This window comes from Triturus cristatus, chromosome 3_1, assembly GCF_964204655.1.
Source record: "Triturus cristatus chromosome 3_1, aTriCri1.1, whole genome shotgun sequence".
In the NCBI taxonomy this organism is placed as follows: Eukaryota; Metazoa; Chordata; class Amphibia; order Caudata; family Salamandridae; genus Triturus; species Triturus cristatus.
Window position 1 is genome coordinate 1,065,319,092 of NC_140583.1, and position 22,258 is coordinate 1,065,341,349.

Consider the following 22,258-nt stretch of genomic DNA (forward strand, 5'->3'; position numbering starts at 1 on the left):
TCGCCTTGGAGTAGCAAATGCCGCACAAACAAACAAAAAGTGGGCGGTTGTTTCTACTTGTACCCCACAAGCAGGGCATAATTCCTTGTGCGCCCTGGTCCACCTTCCTGTCAAGGACCTGAGAGGCAAAGAGCCCGCTCTAAACTGGAAATAGAGTTTCCTATCTCCAGGTTTGGCAACCAAGTCCCAATAAGGTTCTAAGGCGGGTGTAATTTTTGCCTCCAGATAACAACCAGACAACCCAGATGCTCTGCTCCATACCTGGTATTCAACTCTTTCCCAGTATGCCGTTTTAAGGAATCTCTTTGTGGGGAACAAAGCAGCCTCCGGGTCACTCCATAACCCCTCCATACCCATATCGTTCAATATCTCATGGAGGTTCTTTAACCATCCAATCTTGTGAAACACATCTAGTTTTATGATGTCCATGAGACCTTTAGCATAATGGGAAAGCTTAGGAGTGGTCCAAAGTCTCCGCCAGTATAAAACCAGTCGAAGTTTTGCTATGTCCGAAATGGCCTTCCTACCTAGTATCTTAAAGGTACCAAAGGAGTACTCTGAGGAAGGCCAGTTATACTTCGAAAAAAAATATTTTCCACTCTGGTTAGAGGAGCTAACTGGTCGAAGCCCCAAAGCTCTGCGCCGTAAAGCGCGGAGCTTAAGGCCTTGGCCTCATAAACTTGGAGCACAGGGTATATTGGTTTTGTAAAAGTTTTTTTGTGCTCCCTGCTTAAGGCTCCTGATAGTTGCTTAAATCTCAGGGTGGCCATTTCTATGTGTTTGCTCCATTTGTTGTCATTTGCTATGTGCATGCCAAGGTACGTAAAATTATTAACCATCTCTTGTGGCTGTCCATTCATGAGTAGCTTTTTCCCTCTATAACTGGGGTGTGGGTTAAAAGCCGTAAATTTCGTTTTAGCCACATTTACCTCCAGACCGTGGCCAAGACAAAAATCATCGAATACACGCAGTGCTCTTTGCAAGCCGCTGGGGGTTTTGGATACAATAAGCGTGTCGTCCGCAAACATCAATATTGGGATGGAGACTCCAGCCAACCTTGGGGCATCAGTGCTAGCACAAAGCATATGGTCAACTATCCCGTTAATGTACAGTGAAAAGAGCGTGGGTGCCATGGTGCAACCTTGGCGCACACCACGCTCTACCGGGAACTCGGGAGTGACGTCGCCAGGCCCACCCCACTGAATCCTGGCAAAATTAGACTCGTGTAGCCTCATTACCAGGGTCAGAATTTCTATGGGGAGACCGAGTTTTTCTAGCACTGCCCATAGCCCTAGGCGAGGCACAAGATCGAAGGCAGCTCTCAGGTCCACAAAAGCGGCGTAGAGGCTGCCTTTTCCCAAAGTAACTACCTTCCAGTGGAGCTGGACAAAGCGAAAAACCTGGTCCACTGTACTGGTTAGCTTGCGGAAACCTGCTTGAAAGGGGGACAGAATGTTATTTTCTTCAATCCACTCTAGTATCTGGTTCAAGACCATTCTCCCTATGACCTTCTGGATGGAATCTATTAGGCTAATTGGCCTATAATTACCTGGGAGTGCCTTTTCTCCCTTCTTGAACACAGGGATTATTACTGCCCCCCCTCCATGACTTGGGGACTGGCGTACCTTCAGCCACAGCATTTGCCAGTAAGGTAATGTACTTACTCCAACAAGCTTTGTTGTGGAGGAAGACGTCGGGTGGAACCCCATCTGGTCCCGGAGCACGCCAACTTGCAACAGAACCCAGGGCCATCAAAGCATCTTGTGAGCTAAAAGGGCCCTGAGAGTAAAAAACATAAGTTGTAGCCCAGGCAAAATTAAATGTTGGGTTATAGGCATATTGTGGTTTGAAATATTTTAACCATTCCTCTTGAGAGACATGGTTTGAGGGTCTGTCAGGCCGCCCTCCTCTATCCCACTTAATGATGTTCCAGAATAGCCGAGTATCCCTGGCATAGCACGCTCCCTTCAGATCAAGCCAGTAGTGCTCGTCCCATTTCTTCTTGGCCAATCTAACAGTTTTTTTTATATAATTGTCTGGCCTTACGAACGCAATCATTGTGTCCACTAGAAAGGGCTGAGGCCAGATCAGCCCTAGCTCTCTTGCAGTCACCGTCATACCATCTGAGCCGCTTGGGTGGAACCTTGTTGGATTTTCTCACTGGTTTCATAAAATGTGAACTTATTACCTTGAACAACATTTCATGAAGTCATGTGGCTACAACACTACCTGTCTCGTTAGCCAGTGTACCCTCAAGTTCCAATATGGCTCCAGCTAATTTGTTATCAATATCGGTAATGGCCTTATCGTTAATCTTGACCTCGCGCCACTTGAGTCTGCGCATGTCGTTTGAGAGGACGACTTCAGGTGGCTTAGGTTCCTTGTCCTCTGCTGCTGTATAGCTACTCTTCCACCAGCGGTGGGTTACGCAAATAGGATTGTGGTCGCTCTCGACTCTTGGCTCGATCACCATGTCCATTATAGATCGCCATAGCTTCAAACTACAAAGGACGTAATCTATCCTACTTGAGTACCGACTGTTGTCGAATGTATTGGCCCCTAATTTATCACCAGGCGTCCTACCATTCAACGCCCTCAGTCCTTGCTCATAACAAAGAGCGTTGACCTGGACAATGGTCTTGGTCCACCTTTTAATTGGATCGAGGTCAAGCCCAGGTATTCCCCAAAGCTGATCTTCCTCAAGATCAACACCCCACCCAAGGTCAGAATCCAGGAGAGGTTCAAAAGTGACGTAGCAAAGCTGAGTATAGCGCGTCCCGTGCTGCGGGAGGCGCCCGCTGCCTATGAGGGCTTCCTGCGCCCTCTGGTGACGTCCGCAGCGCCGACTGCGCTATGCCCCCTGGGATGTGTAGTTTAGCTGGCGGGTTCGATGCCGTCCCCCTCACGGCAGGCAAATGGAAATACACAGCCGTTCCCCTCACGGCAGGCAGGTGAAAGTAGGCACTTGGAAATAGTCAGCCGTTCCCTTCACGGCAATAGCAAAGCTGAGTATAGTGCGTATAGAGCAATTTCATTCTGAATGCTTTTATAGACTTCTAGCGGGATACTGTCCGGCCCTGTCCCCTTTCCCGCTGCTAGCCCCTGTAATGCTTCCACAACTTCGCCCATTTCCAAATCCTTATCTAACACTTCTTTATCGACAATACTCAGCTTAGGGCCACTATCCACAAACTCACATCTTCCAGCATCTGAGTCAATCTCTTCTTTATACAAAATTTGGAAAACATTTCTAAATACTTTCAGTATATCATTTGGTTCCGAATAGTTCTGGTTACCTTCACATAAACTTGAAATTATATTTTTGATTCTCCCCTGCCTAATCCGAAGTGCCAATAATCTGCCTGCCTGTTCTCCGGTCTCATAAAGTTTACCCCTATGGGTCTGATATTCACCGGCAGCTTTCTCAGCTATCCGCTTATGAAGCTCTGCTTGAATAATAGAAATCCTCTGCCGACTCCCCACCCCCTCTTTCCCTGACCAACTTCCCTCATATGCTGCTCTTCTGCTACTGTTAGCTGATTAATAAGTCTCATGTTTTCTAACCGTTCTTCATTCCTGAGCCTAGCAGAGAAACTAATTGTTTCACCTCTCAAAGCTGCCTTAAATGAATCCCAAACACTATTTCTGGAGGCACTAAAGCGATTTGCATCAAAATAATCTTGGGCCCATTTCCTTAAATGCTCCACATATCTAGTATCTGGTAATAGCTTCCTCTCGAAGGTCCATCTTGAAGGTTTTTTTTTAAAAGCTTCTAGATCATATTGCAAAATCAAATGGCTGTGGTCAGACATAATTTTCGGTAGCTTATTGATACTAGCCTTCTTCAATTCTGTTACAGATAACAAAAAGTAATCCAATTTAGTATATTTCTGAAAAGGACATGAGAAATATGTAAACCCCGGGTTATTGGGCTCTTTGTTTCCCCATACATCTTCTAGCCCGTGTGATTTAATTAACGAGCTGACAGCTCGAAATACCCTAGGCTTTCGCCCTACGTAGGGGCCCTTATTTGTAAAATCTGCGTGAATATTTAAATCTCCACATACTATAACTGGTCTAGGCCAGTTAGCCAATTCAATTTCCCAAAAAATCAAATACTTCAGGATCATCCTGATTAGATCCGTAAATCACACAGATTGTACACCCAACGTCTAATTCGACCAGTGCCCATCTCCCGGAAGTATCAGCATCTTGACGCTTTGCGCCTCCCAGCGAAGATTTAGCTAAAATTGCCACCCCTCTTACTCTAGACGTCTGTGAGGAACAGGCCAACAAGTCGAAACCTCTTATGTTTAACGGATACTTTTTTCCCCACGGTAGATATGTTTCCTGTAGACATAACACATCTATAAAATTTGAACTAACAAAGTGCCCTAGTCTCTGCCTTTTCCTCCAATCGTTTAGACCACCTATATTGACTGAACATATCTTAAGTTTCCCCATTAATACCTTTTATTTTGTCTTTTCCTTTAGCATCAACCAAGACCAAAACCACTGTACCAATACGAAAAGCATTACAACAAAAAATAGCACCTGGTATTATTTTTTTTCTAGATTTTACCTCCCCTTCTCCCCCCCCATCCAGCCCCAACCCTCCCTCCCACCCCGTGCCCCCCGTACCCCCCCCTCGCCGCTGCACCCACCCTCCCGTGAAGCGCTCAGACCTAGGTCTGTGCATGTGATGTACACAGCAATAGCGAGCTGAGTCAAACCTAAAACCAATCAGCCAATATACCAATATACCAATACCCCCACCGTCCTAATAAATCAAATAGACCTAAAAAAAAACAGCAAACCGTAATTCTTGTTGTTGCTTGTCCGCCTCATCAAGCCCCCACCCCTCCGACCCTCCACCATAACCTTGAATCTCATATCTTACTGATCCAGCTGAAAAAAGATTATTCCTTATGATTGCCCACAGTATCCAAAAACTCTTTAGCTTTTATCTCGGACGTAAAATATCGGGTTTGTCCTTCATGAATCACCTTCAGTTGTGCTGGATTAATTAGATAGCTCTGCATATTTTTCTCCTGAAATGGTTTGATTAGTTGCCTCAATCTCCAGCGTCTCTCTACCGTTGTGTGGCATAAATCGGGGCGGACGAAAAACAAAACCTCCCCACTTGATCTCCTTGATTCAGGTCTAGCTTTCTCAAAAATAGTCTGTCGCAGGATAAAATTCCCCAGGAATACCAAGATCGCCCGTGGCTTTCCTTCCCCTCCTGTAGTTACTCGTGTCTTAAACGGGGTACGATGTGCCCTTTGAATTTCAGCTGTCCAATTCCAATCTAGCAGCTCCGGGAAGGCGGATTTAAATAGATCAATTATGTAAGCTCTGGTATCTCCCCTTTCGACCCCCTCGGGGACCCCCAACACCCTAAGATTATTCCTCTGTCTATTTTCAAATTCTCCCAGCTTCCACTGGATATCCTTGATTTGCGCGTTTTGACCCTCTGCTTGAGTGGAGGTGATAGTTGTTTCTGCTTCAGTGGCTACTATTCTTTCCTCAAGGTTCGTCATCCTGTCCCCTATATTTGTACAGGCTTTGGAGAGCTTCCTTACAACCCCTTGCATCTTTCTCATAGCAGCTTGAGCTTTGCGACTGTCCTGGCGAGTTTCTTCCCTATGTGAGAGGATAGCTTGATGTATTATCTCCAGCATGAAGGTGTTTGCTACTGGTTCCGAGAGTGGAGTATCAGGGAGTGGAGTAGCAGATTAGTAGTCCCATATCAGATTTTTACTCCCCCGGTCTTGTATGTCTGCTTGAGATTTAGATTTTTTAGTTGTTGTGGGGGGGTCTAAATCGCTTTCCTCAAGATCTGATTCGGGATTGCTATCCCCTAATGATGAGCTTTGATCATCTTGGGACCATTCTGCCCCTTCAGAGACAGAGAAAAAGCAGTCACTAGGCTCCTTTTCTTTATCCAGTGTATCCTTATTACCAAAGGAAGGATCCAAAGCCACCATCAAATCACCGATTTCAAACACAGAAACCGGCTGAGAAGGCCCCTTTTTCAACTACTCCTTCCCCAGCAATAGACATTTTGTCAAGTATATCATTGTTTTCCAACAATCTATGGGAGGTCATTGACCCAGTCAGTGTATCAGGCAAAACAGTCACCCCCATGTTGCTTATTCCATTTTTATTCATAGCAGCAAACAGAGGGGGGGCTATTACAATATCTAATATAGCTGAGGTATTGCCTTGAGCGGTGGCCTGGCTCACCTCGTCACTTTGATTCCAGCTTTGATCCTTCGCTACAGCGGATGCCTCAGAAGTTACCTCTGCCGCCACCTCTGTCCGCGGTTCCTTTCCCCGTGTTAGCATTTCCGCTATCGAGGAGCAGGCTGAACGGTTCTTGCCCATAGCTCCGCCTTTCCCCCGTCTCGGCGGGTCCGATGTGGGCGTCCGCCGCAGGCCACCCGTTTGCTCTGGTACACTTAGCTCTGATGCAACTAAGCCCGCGGCAGCCCCACCTCGCAGCTTTCGTGCTGCCACGGTCATCCTGGATCCAGCCGCATTAACTACCGGCTTCGGGGCCATTCCTCCTCCGATCCGCGCCTTCACCAGGTGAGACAAATAACTCCAGATGGGGCGTTCAGCTATCCGCAGAGCGATCACTGAGAGAGCCGCCCAGATCCTAAACCGCATCCTCCACGATACCAGCAAAAAGTAGAAAACGTAAATTGCCGGTTCGCTGTTTTTCGGTAGGTCTGTAGGGGTTCCTCTGTTCACGGCCTGATCTGACACAGCTCACCAATGCTGCAATCGACCTCTGAGCGGACGCCATCTTGCTTCGTGTCCCCACTTCACTCCTATATTATTAATTCTGTTGCCCTTGCAGGCTCCCTCTGGTGCCATTCTGGGACAGGAGGAGGGGGAGGCTGCTGACTGGGAAGGCTCCTGGCCTCACCGGCACATGGCATGCTGAGACGCCCACTGAGAGGAGGACCAGAAGTAGGGTACAAATGGCTTCCTCTGCATGGAGGTCCTTGGTGAGTGTACAGAGCAGTGCCAATATTTGAAGGCCAAATGTATGCTGTAATTTGGGCCATTCACACTGGCAATGCAAGCTTTGGAAAAGCCAATAGGTTTTGCCTATGCAAGATCTATGGGTTTTGTCAATGTTTATTTTAAAAAATCTGCACAGTAGCTTGGGTTGCTGTGCAACATGTCTAAAAAACCCACTAACAAAGCAAAATGCTATTTGGCATTGCCAATGTGTTTTAGACATGATGCACAGCAGTGCGGGCTGCTATGCAACATGACTTATGGTAAAGTAAAAGAAAGCAATATGATGCGGTCACCGCTGGCTGCATCATAGCACTTTTTTCTGTGCTTTAAGTCTTATTGCACAGCAGCCAATGCTTCTGTGCAATATGTCTAAATAAACATTGACAAAGCCAATAAATCTTGCATAGGGGAAACCTATTGGCTTTGCCAATGCTTGTTATAAAATGCCATCTTGAACCCAAAGTAAAGCGACTCCGAGACTCAAACATGATTCCCCATTTCCAAAGTTGGGATCTCTAACAATTGTGCTATATCCTCTCAACAAAAGTCAATAGAAACAGAGATGAGAAATGGTGCGAAGAAGCACAGCTAACAGTAAAGTGTCTCTGTAAAAAGGTATTGTGGCATTATACTAGCTGGATATACAGAATGTGCTTTACACCACTTGCCTTGGAATGCTAAGTAGTACAATGTTGATCTTTTATTTTTTATATATAGCCAGCTTGTTCCTAAGGTATTGCTTTGCTTTACATGATCAATTGTTATATTAATAAGGCTGGAAAATTGTGTTTTTTCAAAAGTTCATCGTGCATGCAGGAAGCAGTTCATCGCATATTTGGTGAAAGAAAGTGCATCTCAAAAGTAATTATTGTAGCTTCATGCGGCTTAATAAGGCCACGGTTTAAAAAAATATTGTGTTGCATAAGTATTAGATGTAGATAGGCAGATGCCACAATAAAGCGCTTTCACAAAGATAGATAGTTTATTGCTAAAATATAGGGGCATATCAACAACAACCGGCGATAATTATCGCAAAGCGCACTTAGCGCTAGGATAATTATCGGCGGCTAGCGTGGATTTTTATCGCTGAGATAGCGTGCTATTAGCAACGCTTATCTCAATAGCGATAAAAATCCTCACGCTAACAGGCTAACATGAGATTATCGCTGGAAACCCAGCGATAATCTCACGTTAGCTTGTTGATAGAGACTCACAAACTTAGCCATGATATCCTCCTTCCATAGGATATCATGGCTAAGTCAGTCCTGAAGCAGGTGTTAGGAAAGTAGAGATAACAGGTGTTATCGCTACTTTTCCTGACGCTATGCTTCATAGCGTGGGGCTTGATGATAGTAGAAATGTCGCTTAGCGACATTTCTCCTATCATGTCAGGTCAGGAACGCCCACTTTGCATCTCATTAGAGATGCAAAGCTGGGCGTTAGAAACCCCCACGCTAAAGCAAGGTTTCACGTGTCAGCGTGACCTTGCTAATACAGCGATAAAATTATCGCCGCTTTTCGGCCGCAAACGGCCGCTAAAGCGGCGATAATTTTTTAGCGCCTCGTTGTAAATATGCCCCTAAGTTCTTCTTAAAGACAGAGTGTGCTTCAAAGCACTTTGGTAAAACAGAAAATGCAAACTTACCCCAGTTTGTAGAAATAAATATGCCAACTAGACTGAAAACTAGACACCTTTTGACGCTGTAGGAGTTTGAGGTGGTGTAAGGAAACTCAACAGCGAATGTTACTGAGCACGTTGACAAAACTCACTATGGGGCATATCATCAAGCTGGCGATAAAAAATTATCGCCGCTTTTGCGGCCGTTTTCGGACAAAAAGCGGCGATAATTTTATCGCCTAATTAGTAAGGTCATGCCTACGCGTGAAACCTTGCATTAGCGTCGGGATTCCTAACGCCCAGCTTTGCATCTCTAATGAGATGCAAAGTGGGCGTTCCTGACCTGACATGACAGGAGAAATGTCGCCAAGCGACATTTCTCCTATCATCAAGCCCCACGCTATGAAGCATAGCGGCAGGAAAAGTAGCGATAATCCCTGTTATCGCTACTTTCCTTACGCCTGCTTCAGGACTGACTTAGCCATGATATCCTATGTAAGGTGGATATCATGGCTAAGTTTGTGAATCCCCATCAGCAAGCTAACGCCACATTTCGTGAGATTATCGCTGGGTTTCCAGCGATATTCTCACGTTAGGCAGTTAGCGCTAGGATTTTTATCGCTTTTGAGATAAGCGTTGATAATAGCACGCTATCTCAGCGATAAAAATCCACGCTAACCGGCGTTAATTATCCTAGCGCTAAGTACGCTTAGCGATAATTATCGCCGGTTGTTGCTGATATGCCCCTATATTTGGCTTAATTCACAAAGGTTAAATGAGAATTCTCATTGAGGAGATTTCGCCTGAGTAGGCAGAGACCCCCACAACTGCGTGCCTCTGCCACGAGTGCAGTGACTCCCCCACGACTGCGGAGACTCCCCACGACTGCGGGCCTCCAACCATGAGTGCGGAGACTCCCCCACAAATGCGGGCCTCCTACCACGAGTGTGGAGACTCCCCCACGACTGCGGGCCTCCACCGAGAGTGCGGAGACCTCCCACGACCGCGGGCCTCCACCAGGAGTGCGCAGAGTCCCTCACGACTACGGAGGCCCTTTGTGAATCGGCCAAACAATGTGTACATTGTAACAATCACCCGAAAATGTAAAATAATGTGTATTTTGAAAGGACAATCATGTATTCTAAGTTTCGTATCCATAAGACCAGGCTTCACAAAGGAGTTGCACGCAGTGCATGTCAAAACTGGAAAACGAGCTTCAAAACTGAAAGAACTCCATGAAAGTAGACACAGCAAATAACAAAAAAACTCCCACACAGAGCCACTGGCACGAAACTTGAACATGGTTCACCATTTCCAAAGCTGGGATTTCTGACCGTAATAAGATATCATCGCAACAAAAGTCTGTTTAAAACAACCACGTGCACACACACACACAGCATTAGAACAGAACAAAGACCTGATCACAACACGGAGACTCCAATAAAATAAACACTCGCACAAAGCCAGTGGCATAAAGTGCATTAGAAATCAGATTAATAAAACACATGCACAAAGGCACTAGCACAGAATGCATTAGCAAACAAAAAAGACCTAAACTAAATCGATGCTAAAATTTAAACAAGGTTCACTATTTCCGAAGTTGGGATTTTTCGGACTGTAATGCCATGTCTTCACAACAAAGGTTCCTAAAACAAAGAGAAAATGGGAAAAACAGTGGCAAAATAGCATACATACAGTTGGGCGAAGAAGCACAGCTACAAAAACAAATGTAGTAGCAGACAGTGTTTGTTTACAAAGAAAAACAAGCATTGGCATAGCCAATAGGTCTTGCTTTTGGGACCTTATAAGTATTTAGTTATGCAGCCAATATCCTTGGTGCAACAACATTAACTGTTGCATGGTTAAACACTTAAAAGGCCCCAAAGGCGAGACCTATTGGCTATGCCAATGCTTTTTTTTTTTAAAGGACAAGCAGTGATATCAGGCTCCGGCTGCCACTTAGAGGTAGAGAGAGAGAGGTGTGTAGAGAGAGAGAGAGAGAGAGAGAGAGGTGTGTAGACAGAGAGAGAGGTGTGTAGACAGAGAGAGAGAGGTGTGTAGAGAGAGAGAGAGAGAGAGAGAGAGAGAGAGAGGTGTGTAGACAGAGAGACAGAGGTGTGTAGAGAGAGAGAGAGAGAGAGGTGTGTAGACAGAGAGAGAGAGGTGTGTGTAGAGAGAGAGAGAGGTGTGTAGAGAGAGGTGGGTAGAGAGAGGTGTGTAAAGAGGTGTGTAGAGGGAGAGAGAGAGAGAGGTGTGTAGAGAGAGGTGTGTAGAGAGAGAAAGAGAGAGAGAGAGAGAGGAATGTAGACAGAGAGAGAGAGGTGTATAGAGAGAGAGAGAGAGGTGTGTAGAGAGAGGTGTGTAGAGAGAGGTGGGCAGAGAGAGGGGGTAGAGAGAGAGCGGTATAGAGAGGTAGAGAGGGGTAGACATGGACTGCAGGAGAATTAATTTCCCTGGGTGCTGGGAACCAGTGAGGAGTGGCGAGTTTTGGCCAAATAGCCTTACATTTAAAGAGCCCCCTAACTAACCTTAATGTGCCGATTTGATATAGCTGGAGGCGATTCTTCGAAAAAACTCATCACTCTACCAGATACATACTAAATCCACAGTGAAGCTTGTGACGCTTCAATATACATACTATTCCTATAATGAAGCTTATCACGCTTCCAGATACATACTATTGCCACAGTAAAGCTTGTCACGCTTCCAAAAACATACTATTGTTATAATGAAGTTCATCACTCTTTCAGATGCATACTATTGCTATAATGAAGCTCATCACGCTTCCAGATGCATACTATTGCTATAATGAAGCTCATCACGCTTCCAGATACATACAATTCCCTCAGTGAAGCTCATCACGCTTTCAGATGATACTATTTCCACAGTGAAGACAGGAGTAAATGAATCACTTTGCGAGACCAAGGAAGAATGAACTAAAAGAATAGGCTGCAGGATCCTCCGCTGGCACAAGTGACCACTTTAAACTGCAGAGATCCGAGAGCCCCAGAGCAGTCTTGGAATCTAGAAGTAATCCAAGGTTTCGCACTGACTTAGAAGGCTGTGGACAAGAACGCATTGCTTGGGGCCAGAGACTGGGTTTCTCGTCGGAAGAGTCTATGGTGGCAAGCAGTAGTGACTATCCCGCAGTGTTTTGGAAACGGATGAAAACATACTTGCTCTAACCTAACAATTATCGATGTGAACAAGAAGCCCCCTGTATGTTTAAAATGTATAGTGAAGGCTACCAACCACTCCAGAACACTAACATAACAACCCACCATGCAGGCACCCGGCTAGACAAGTAGTTGAGCGGGCCAACCTCTCCAATGGGGTTGAGAAGGTGCACTGAAACAACACACATCTGTCCCCAAGTGATTAGTAATACAAACATCAGTTTGAATTCCACAATCAAGCTCTTGACAAAGTAGATGGAGGACCATGGCTGTATGCAGTGGATTGGTGAGGTAGGTGGCAGCTTTGCCGCAATTTGCAAGGGTCTGAGGAGGGTGGCAGTCCGAAAACCACCCAAAAGAGTTACGTCAACTCATTAAAAGAATAAAAGCAATCTTTCAGAAGTTGGCACATGATCGGCGTCCTCCTATTAACAGGGTGGGAATACATCTTTTGGAGTATCGCCAACGGGGTGGTGCTATGGAAGAAGGCCTAGATCTCAGAAGTTGGACCCCAATGTTGGTCATTAAGATAGAGGATCATCGGCCACTTCCTATTAAGTTTACCAACGGGTGGCAACACCCAAACCCCTCTGTCATTTTTGAAAGGTGGATAGCTGTAGAACAACTGTGTCCATGTGTTTGGTAGATGAGAGGAGGCCTAGCAGCACTCCCTAAAGTAATCATGTTGTTACTGGACAGCCAAGTATACTTCCACTATCCCCGGTCTGGTGCCTATTTCGCACAAAAACATAATGCTGCTCAGACAGTATTAGTGGGGACAGCATTTGTCAGCAGTTTAAGCATAACATTTTACTACACTGATAAATAGTAAAATCAAGGTGGCTCAGTACAATACACAATGTCCAACGCGTTATAAACTATTAAAAATACACATATAACCCAATACAATAGTGAAGTGGTTTAAGAGGCAGTTGTGGGTCTGCGGTTTCCCCTCTTCTGTAATACTGATTTTTGCCGAACTCGGCCACCATGGCTCTGCGTCCTAAAAGAGGAACGAAGGAGAATGGAGCACAATCTATAGTATAAAAAAGCTAGAGGATTAAACAACATCATACCCGATTAAAAAGGGCCAGGTTAGTGTCAGTGCACCATGTATTCTTTAAATAAAATCAAAGAAAACAAATGTACATAATACGTGTTGCAGAATGTTTACAGGGCGCCAAACTGCAAATACTAACACACCTTCAGAATAGTACATAAACGTCTTCTTTTACTACCAATAGGAGAGAGACGAGTGCAGAACTCTGCAGCAAAGCCCTTACCTCCTGCACAGCCAGCCAAGAAATCCATCGCCATGCTTGCCGGGTGAGCAGCTCAGCACTCGAGTCGGCTGCGGAATGGAGCTCAGGTTTAGATGCACTGGAAGGCGTAGCTCAGACACACAGCAGCACAAACAAGCAATGGCCGCGTGCGTGCGAGCGGCCGCAAGACGCGATATGTGGTGCGGGAGGGGGAGAAGCGGGAGTTGAGTGCGCACGAGGCCAATACTTGGTCAAAAAAGGACGCAAGTGGTGCGCGCGCCTTGTCGCCTCTGCTCGTGCATGTGCGCGTAACCGCACGCCCCATGCCAGCAAAAAGCATGTGGTAGGACTTTTCAAAGCCCCCTACAAAATGTCTCGCCGAGCAGCGCATGCGCTGGCTCAGACGAGACCTAAAGTAGCTCCAGCAACAAAAACAGCGGATGAATACTCCAAAGGGAAGAGGTAATTGGTCCATGCCCCAGTGAAAACCCACAATGGGAGACAGGACACCAACAAGAAATTGCACGCAGTAACCAATGAAAAGCAAGGAAATCAGAGTGACAACAAAACCAAAGAATGATAAGTGATGGGCAGGCTAGAAGTCCCTTTTAAGATTTTTTTTTTAATTTACAAGAGATTTCTCAAGTGGTGGTCAGACAAAACCTAATGACACATCCTTTAAAAGCGTGCTAAAACATGCTTAGTTTCCTGTTCCAGCTTGGTGCATTTCAGCCGTCCCTTTGCACAAGTATAACTTTGCTTGTTGGCCCATTTGCATAAGCACATGTTGTGAGTTTGCATGTTGAATTTGTATATACCAGGTTGCTCGTTTGCACATTGCACATTTTCTTCTTTTTTCAACTTTATTTTTCAGTTGATGCATATTTATCCATTACAGTAGCCACACTGCAGTATCGTAACTTATACCTCCTGAGAAAACGTCTTATATATTAAAAGAGAGAACAACCAACAAGACATTTCCATAGCCAGTATGCAAAACATTGTAGTCACATGCAAGGCCGGCTTTAGGGGGGGTGCGACTGGTGCGGCCACACTGGGTGCTGACATGGGGAGGGGGCGCTGACCTCAGGAGGGGACACTGTGCTTAGCAATAATGTACGATTTAAAAACATCTTCTGCAGAGTTCCTTCTGCACCCAGCTTTCAGGCAGTAATAAAAATGTCTGGATAACTCTTGGGATTAATGTTCCTGTTATAAAGAGAGATCTGTGTTTTGTCTAGTAGCATAAAGTAGTGCAGAGGTTAATATACCTGCTGCAAAGCACACGTATTGTGCAGATCACAAATTTGTATATTGTATGGATAGCTGAGTGTATTACTCAATTACTGCTTTTGTCACAGAGATCCTTGTGTTACCACAGTTCATAAGATACAACCCTAATATAGAACAATGACTGTTATAAACTGTCATCAAAGAGCTGCATGCAAACTGCATAAAACAGTTAGGACGTAATGTTTTTCCCCCCAGTCTTTCATTATCTATTCCTAATGTTGCTGAAAGGGGTTTTTATGGGTACATATACATTCTTATTAGCAAAGCCAGCCTTTACCAGTGCTTTAAAACAAATGAAATGTTTGTGAGAGCGGGGCCACGGAGACATACCGGCAGTAGCGGTCCGTGGAGGGAGTTCGGTGGGCAGTGAGGCGGGGCGGGGGAGGGGCAGGGTGGGGAAATGTAAACACCGGAATTTGGATGAACGGAGGTAAGTACACATATAAATATATTAAACCAATTTCGTTGCGCGCGCTGCATCGCATTTTGCGATGCAGCGCGCACAAAGGAATTTGTTTTATTTATTTAAATGTGTACTTACCTCCGTTCATCCATATTCCGGTGTTTACATTTCCCCACCCTGCCCCTCCCCCACCCCGCCTCACTACCCCACCGAACTCCCTCCACGGACCGCTACTGCCCACATATTGCACATTATCATGGTGACGTCTATTAGAAAGTGACTGCACCTGCGTATAACACATTATGGGCCATATGCATGAACACATTTTCCCATAGACACAGAATGGGCAAAACCCTTTGATGCATCTGGCCCTATGTCTCCAAGCAAGTTTCACCCGCATGGACACTTAATGTGACCCCAGTGCATCGTAGTTCATGTAGTATTCAACCTCCACATCCCCCAAAGGGTGCAACTAAACATGGGTTACTAAATGCAGTTTTTTTACTTGAAAAGCAGTTGATGGCATATGAGACATGTTTACTTGTATCAGTGCACATTTGCTGGTTTGAGTGTTGTACAATTACATTTTAGGATGTTGCGCACATGCATAACTGCAAGTTTACATGTTACATCGGTGCATGTTTCCACATTGTTTCCTTATTGCTAGTATGCCTCTCGAGTTTACATTTACTTGTGGCTAATTTGCACTTTATTTGCACATTTGTATGTGTCATGCATGTTGTACTATTGCATGTTTTCTCATTTAGTTATTTGCTTAATATGTCGAAAAATGCTTGCAAAATGCATGCGAGTTAATGTAGGTACATCTTGGAACATTTCTTTTAATGTAACCGTCTTGCATGTCATGTTGGAGCTCATTTACCAATTTTCATATTTTCGTGATATGTTTCGATACAGATTTCCATATTATGTTGGTACAGGTTCGCACATGGTTTGCATGTCCCCTTTTTGAGTTGAATCAGTCCACCTTTGATGATGCTCGCATATTACCAGGGAACGTTTGCACATTTCTTGCACGTTATATCAGTGCATGTTTATCAGCTTACAAGTTATTTATTCGTCATTTGATAAAGCACTGCACATCACCTGGGTCACTACTGAAAGCCAGGGAAGAATGGGGGCTCCTGGGGGTGCCGCTCGCAGAGTGTGCACACCCGGGTAGCTTCGGGCATATGGTATGGCCCGTTGGAAGGTTAGGCAATTGCGATTGGTCAAATTCTAGCACGAGCTTTGTGAGACGAGCGTTCTATGTGGCGCGCCTCGCATGAGTGCTTGAGGTAGGGTAACGGATTTTGTCCCGCCGCGTTTGTTATAAAGCGCGTTTAAATATTAATAATTTGCGGATATTTTCGATAATGGAATCCGCCACTTCCGTTAGGGAAGCGTTGCGGATATTGTATGAGGCGGGGAGGGATGATTTACTACTCCCCGGCGTACTTAATGAGGCGTGGGTTGGGTTGGAAAAGGGGGGGCGGCAGGCTTCAAAAGGCGTTTCTGCCGCTGTTGCAGCCTGTATATCTAGTGAGGGTTCCCCTGAGCTCACCGGCAGCACCATGAGCGCGTTAAAGGAGAGCTCACTTCCGTTACGCCAGCCGCCTTCCAGGTCCTTGTCTGCCCCTGCCACCGCCGTTGTTATGAGGAAGGGGAGGGGCCGGACGCGCACACGCGCAGTGTCTTCAGGAGCTAATTTTGGGAAAAGGATTATTAAGAAACAAGCCGTAGTGCAAACAAAGGGCTCTCTAGCGGCAGTAAATGAGGCAAAGGCTCCACCAAGTGGCCAAAATGAGAATAGGCCTGTTTTGAAGAAATAGGTGAATATTAAGAATAAAGACATTTGTATCTTTAATAAAAGCATCAGGCAGCATGACGAAATGTCGAACTTGAGCTTGCAGGACAGGGATTTATTGCCTATTGTTGCCAGTGACCAAGGCGACACCATTTTGGGAAGGCATAAGTCTCATGTAGAGCAAGTATTTTCTCCTTCATTACCTAAAATGTTGGGTAATAATGTAGACAAACCTGATGTAACTTTTACCAAAGAAGGGTTTGTCCCTTCTCCGTCAGGGATTCACAGTATGAATGATACCACACAATTTGTTAGCGCTCCACAGGCTGACCAACTGGGGCAATGGGTTTGGATTCCACAGGAAATAAAGGACAAAGATAGGTTATTGAAACTTAGACACAAGAGGTCTTCATTAGCTTTGAGTTCAAGCGGCTCGCAGCTCAACGTGGGCGAATCTCTGCCAGACACAAGAAAGGGCAGTAGAGATGCTACTATCAGGCTTCCAGCGTCCTGCAACGTCAGAAATACTGAGGAGGGGGATTTTTTGACGAAATTTCCCACGCCGTTGGACGATACAAGAGCTGCATAGTTTTAAAAAGCTGTAAATTGGAGGGAGTTTGATGGGGGTATAGGTGATGGGGTACAGCCAAGTTGTAGTGGTAGGGGCGTAAATATAAGTGAGAAAGGGGTGGTAGGTTGTGAACAGATTTTGGATGACAACGATTCTTTGGAGGAAGGGGAAATATTGAAAGTTGATACTTTATGGGAGGGTCGTCAAAACCTTTCGGGGAAAAAAGGGGGGAGTTGTACTAAAGATTTGTCGAGATTTTATTTTTCGCAGATTAAAATAAGCGATGGCATTCAGTGTGGATCCGGTTCAAGGCATCACAACAAGGGAGCAAAGAGCAGAACGGTGGCCGAAGAGCATGTTCAATTTCAATCAGGTGAGGTGCATGCGCTTTTACCTACAAAGCGTATACGGGTCGATAAGGGCGTGGGTACTGATGTTGAACACAATAATTCACTTAATTTAGACAAGAATATACAAGTTTGTGACGGGGTGAATTACACGGTTGACAAACCCAAAAATACAGTAAGTTCAGATGCTACACAAAAAGCAGAGTCCGAAGACAAATCTACATCAAATTTTAGACGTCTACCGTATATGGGTTTTATTATGCCCCTAGGTGCACATTTAAATAAGTCTACTAAGGATAAGATATGGAGGGGGGATTTTATTGATGTTTTTAAGCTTCTCCACTGGGAAATTCAAGTGAAAGAGGGTTCAAAAGAAGAAGCATGGGAGTTGTCAAGAATACCAAGGGTACCCACGAACATAGACACATGGACTTCTGCTTTTCTCATTTCCGCCAGTGTATACTGCGAAAATTTCCTGATAGATCGGTGTCACTTTTCCAATACTTAGACACAATTTGGAAGGCAGCTTCAGAATTCAGGGGATATTCATGGCTGCACTACGATGAGGAATTTAGGGCCAGATTAGTTTTGATGCCGGAAAAACAATGGGGGGAGGTCGATAATGAGCTTTGGGTACAATGGATGTATCCTCAGCGGCCCCCTCCGTCCATGCACACTGCTAGTGGTTTAGCTGTTCCTTATCGGCCCTTTCAGAATAGACCCACCCGGGGGGGGGGGGCTGGGTAGTTGGAACAAACAGCAGACAGTCATATCTGGGGCATGCTGGAACTTTAACAAAGGGTACTATGCAAAGAATCCCTGCATGTATAAGCACGAGTGCTCAAAGTGTGGAGGAAAGCATGCAGTCTTGCAGTGTTTCGGGGAACAGGCAAATTGGGGAAACAGTTTTCCAAACAGGGGCAGAGGTTACATGTTTCAGTCTGGAAACAAGGGCTTCTACTCCAATCAGAGTGGACAATTTATGTAAATGGCTACGATTTTACCCCAATTCACAAGAGGCGGCCTTATTAGAATGGGGCTTTTAGGAGGGTTTCAAATTAGGCTATCAGGGGCTGCGTTGTCGCCGATTTGCTCCGAATCTAAAATCTGCCAATGCTTTCCCACAGGTAGTAAGGGAGAAACTGCTGACTGAAGTCCAGGAGGGAAGGATGGCAGGGCCTTTCGACTCATGGCCATTGTATAATCTCATTGTGTCACCCCTAGGCGTAGTACCTAAGAAGGCTGCAGGAGAGTTCAGGATGATTCAGCATCTTTCATGGCCTTTAGGTGGCTCAATTAATGATTTTATATCCAGGGAAGATGCAATGGTGCAATTTTCATCAATAGATTCAGCCTTCAAGATGATCAGGAAGTCAGGGGAGAATTCTGAGTTGGCAAAATGCGATATCAAATCCGCTTTTAGATTACTGCCAGTACATCCCTCTGATTTTTCTTTGCTTGGAATCTTTTTTGAAGGAAAGTTTTTTGTAGATAAATCCCTTCCTATGGGTTGCGCCATATCATGCAGATTATTCGAAGCTTTCAGCTCCTTTCTTCAGTGGTGTTTTTCGTTTAGCACAGGGCATACTGGGGTAATACATTACCTAGACGATTTTTTGTTCATAGGTACAGCCAATTCTCAGCAATGCAAAACAGCTCTACAGGATTTTAAAACTTTGGCTCAAGATTTGGGGGTGCCTCTAGCGGAGGATAAGACAGAAGGTCCCTGTTGTTGCCTTACATTTTTAGGCACTGAAATTGATACTACTAAAATGCAGGCCAGATTACCTCAGAAAAAGATTCTTGAAATAACTAAACTTTTGGAACATGCTCGCTCGGTTGAGAAGCTAACATTGTTGGAAGCCCAATGCTTACTAGGCCATCTAAATTTTGCCTGTAAAGTCATTCGCACAGGCAGATCTTTTTGCAGGCGTTTGGTTTTATCTGTGTCAGGTCTAAAGCTTCCTCACCACAGAGTTTGAATAACGGCTCCAAAACAAGCAGATTTTGAGGTTTGGTCTACATTCTTGTCTGAATTTAATGGCATAACACTCTGGTCTCTGGAAGAAGATTTCATTTGGCAAATGCAACTCTTTTCTGATGCTTCTGGGGCTACTGGTTTTGGCATTTTCTAGGAGGGGAAGTGGTGCGCGGAAAGATGGCCGGCCAGTTGGGCTGCAGAAAAGAAAAGCATAGCTTTTCTAGAATTCTTTCCTTTAACAGTGGCTCTAGCTGTTTGGGGAACTAAATTAGCCAACAGGACAGTTTTATTCAACGTAGACAACAAAACAGTAGTTGATTTGATCAACGGTCAGAAACCTAAAGGTAAGCAGTTGTTGAAATTGTTGCAGATTTTCATGTTAGGCTGTCTAAAGTTTAACATTATTTTCAAGGTAAGGCACATTTCTGGTATCACAAATAACATCGCGGATGCCCTATCTCGTTTTCAGTGGGAGAAATTCCGTGGCTTGGCGCCAGGAGCAGACATACGGAAGACTCGGATACCCAGCGAGATATGGAATCTGGTGATATGAATATGTACCGTCTCATCGAGCACTCTTTAGCAAAAAGTACAAAACTGGCTTACAGAAGAGCTTGGCTGGAGTTTCTAGACTCAGGTGCTGCATATAGAAGTTTTGATAGGGTGGGTTTAAAACAACGAAGAAGGGATGTGGCGCAGTTCATTATGCTTAACATCAATAAGGGCATTTCTTCTACCACAATAGCCGGTAAGTTAGCCGGTATATCATTTTATGGGAATTTTCTCTGGGGCTATGAGCCGTCCGCAGGCGAGATGGGAAGAAGAATTCTTCAGGGCTGGGCTAAGACAAAAAAGAGAGATTTATACAAGAGAGAGCCTATATCCCTACAATTATTACATAGGATAATTAGCGAGCTTCAGGAAGTTTGTTTTTCTGAATTTGAATTTCAATTGTTTAAATTGTGTATGATTTGGCTCTTTTTCGGTGCCTTTAGGGTCTCTAAGTTGTTGGGAACTGCAATTAACAACGACATAACAAAAGAAAACATATCTTTGATACATTCAAACAAAGAGATTTTTCTTCAGCACTCAAAAACGGATCAAATGGGAAAAGGTGCAAAAGTGATATTGCAGGCTGTTGGCGGTTTATTATGCCGTGTCCAAGCATGGTTAGAATTTTTGTCGGTTGGAGGTGCAACTACAAATTTTATTTTTAGGCATCAGAATGGTTCACAGCTAACTGCCTATCAGATGTTGTCCGTTTTACGAAAGGCATTATTGAGACTGGGCAAGGACCCAACTAAGTTTGGCACCCATTCCTTTCGTATTCGGGCAGCATCGGAGGCAGCACGATGGGGATTTGCTATTGATGATGTTAAAAAATTGGGACGTTGGTCATCAGATTGTTGCTTACGTTATATTAGGAAGTTGGATCAGGACAGTTAATGTTGGGGAATATTAATTGTTTTTCTCTTTTTAGGATTGGTAAAAAACTTGGCAAGGCATCAACACAAAGTCTGGATGGTTGGTCACTCGTTCATCAAATGGGCAGCCAAACAAGCAGAAAAATGGCATTTCTGGAAGAATTTGGGTTTTTCTTCTGATGAAGTGGTTTTGTCCTGGTGGGGAAAGAGTGGCATGAGATGGGGGCAGTTTTTGCCTTTAATGAGCGAGTTATCTGCCAACAATAAGCCAGAAATGGTCGTTTTACACCTGGGGGAAAATTATTTGGTGCAGTTGTCGGGGTTGGGGCTTTTAATTGAAATGAAAACGGATTTGGAACTCTTTTCAAACACTTGGCCCAACGCACAATTGTTGTTAACTGCTTTGATGCCTCACAGAATATGGAGAGGGGCGGACAGATTTACTGCCATTGAACGAGCAAAGAAGAAAGTCAACCGCGAAATGCAGCGTTTTTGTATCCTTAATAGTATACATTGGCTTGTAACGAAATAACCAAAGAAGACTATCAGTTTTTCAGGCATGATGGTGTACATCTGTCTTTTATTAGTAATGAAATTTATATTTTAAATATAAGAGAAATGATTTTGAAGACTTTGAGTTTACAAACATGGTGTTGATTTTATGCTGTTGAAGCGACAGCGTCTATTTGCAGACTATTCAATGCCTGACTTGTTTTCCAATTTTTCTTATAAAAGTAAATTCTCTTATTGCATCACCCATTTTTTCCCCTCCCCCCCCCATCTATTTCACATTTTCTCATGTTTTTACATGTTTCATTGCATTTAGGCTGCACTGCTTTAGTTGATGGTGGTAGTTTTCTTTAGTAAACGTTTACCAATTGTCATTCACTGTTTGGCGACAGTAGTTTTGTGCTTTCAGGTAGCACTGTTTTTTCCATCTTTAAATAAATCTTTTCACCAGTTTTAGCAGCTGTGGTGCTCAAGAATCTTTTTTGGAATGGTTTTCAACTCGGTTGCTCAATTTAAAAGAAATTTTGGAAGGGGGGGGGGGGACAGGAAAAACGCCTGAGTAAGGGTTTTTCCTGGTGGCAGAGTTGGAGGAGATCAAGACAGGCAGGAAGGGTTGGGGGCATTAGGAATAGCTTCGGACAGAGGGAAGCAAGGGAGAGAAGTTGGAGGCAAGAGTTAGGTAGGAGATGGAGTTAGGGGCTTGGGGAGGAGGATTAGGCCGAACAAGGTGGGGTGGTAGTTGTACGGGGATATTGCTTAGGGGCGGGGGGTGTTAATTTGGAATATGTTTGTATTATGAGCTGATGCAATTTGATATTGTGTTGCCTACCT

The 22,258-nt window shown here is 44.7% G+C and overlaps 1 protein-coding gene across 1 annotated transcript in view; it reads left to right on the top strand.

The window, feature by feature from the left end:
- The window catches only part of LOC146861540 (uncharacterized), a 102,837-nt gene that overhangs the window by 33,040 nt on the left and 47,539 nt on the right, over window positions 1-22,258 (top strand). The window contains exon 3 of the mRNA XM_085646250.1: window positions 13,074-13,155. Within this exon, the coding sequence (XP_085502376.1) occupies window positions 13,074-13,155 (82 nt within the window). The remainder of the gene's footprint in view (window positions 1-13,073; window positions 13,156-22,258) is intronic.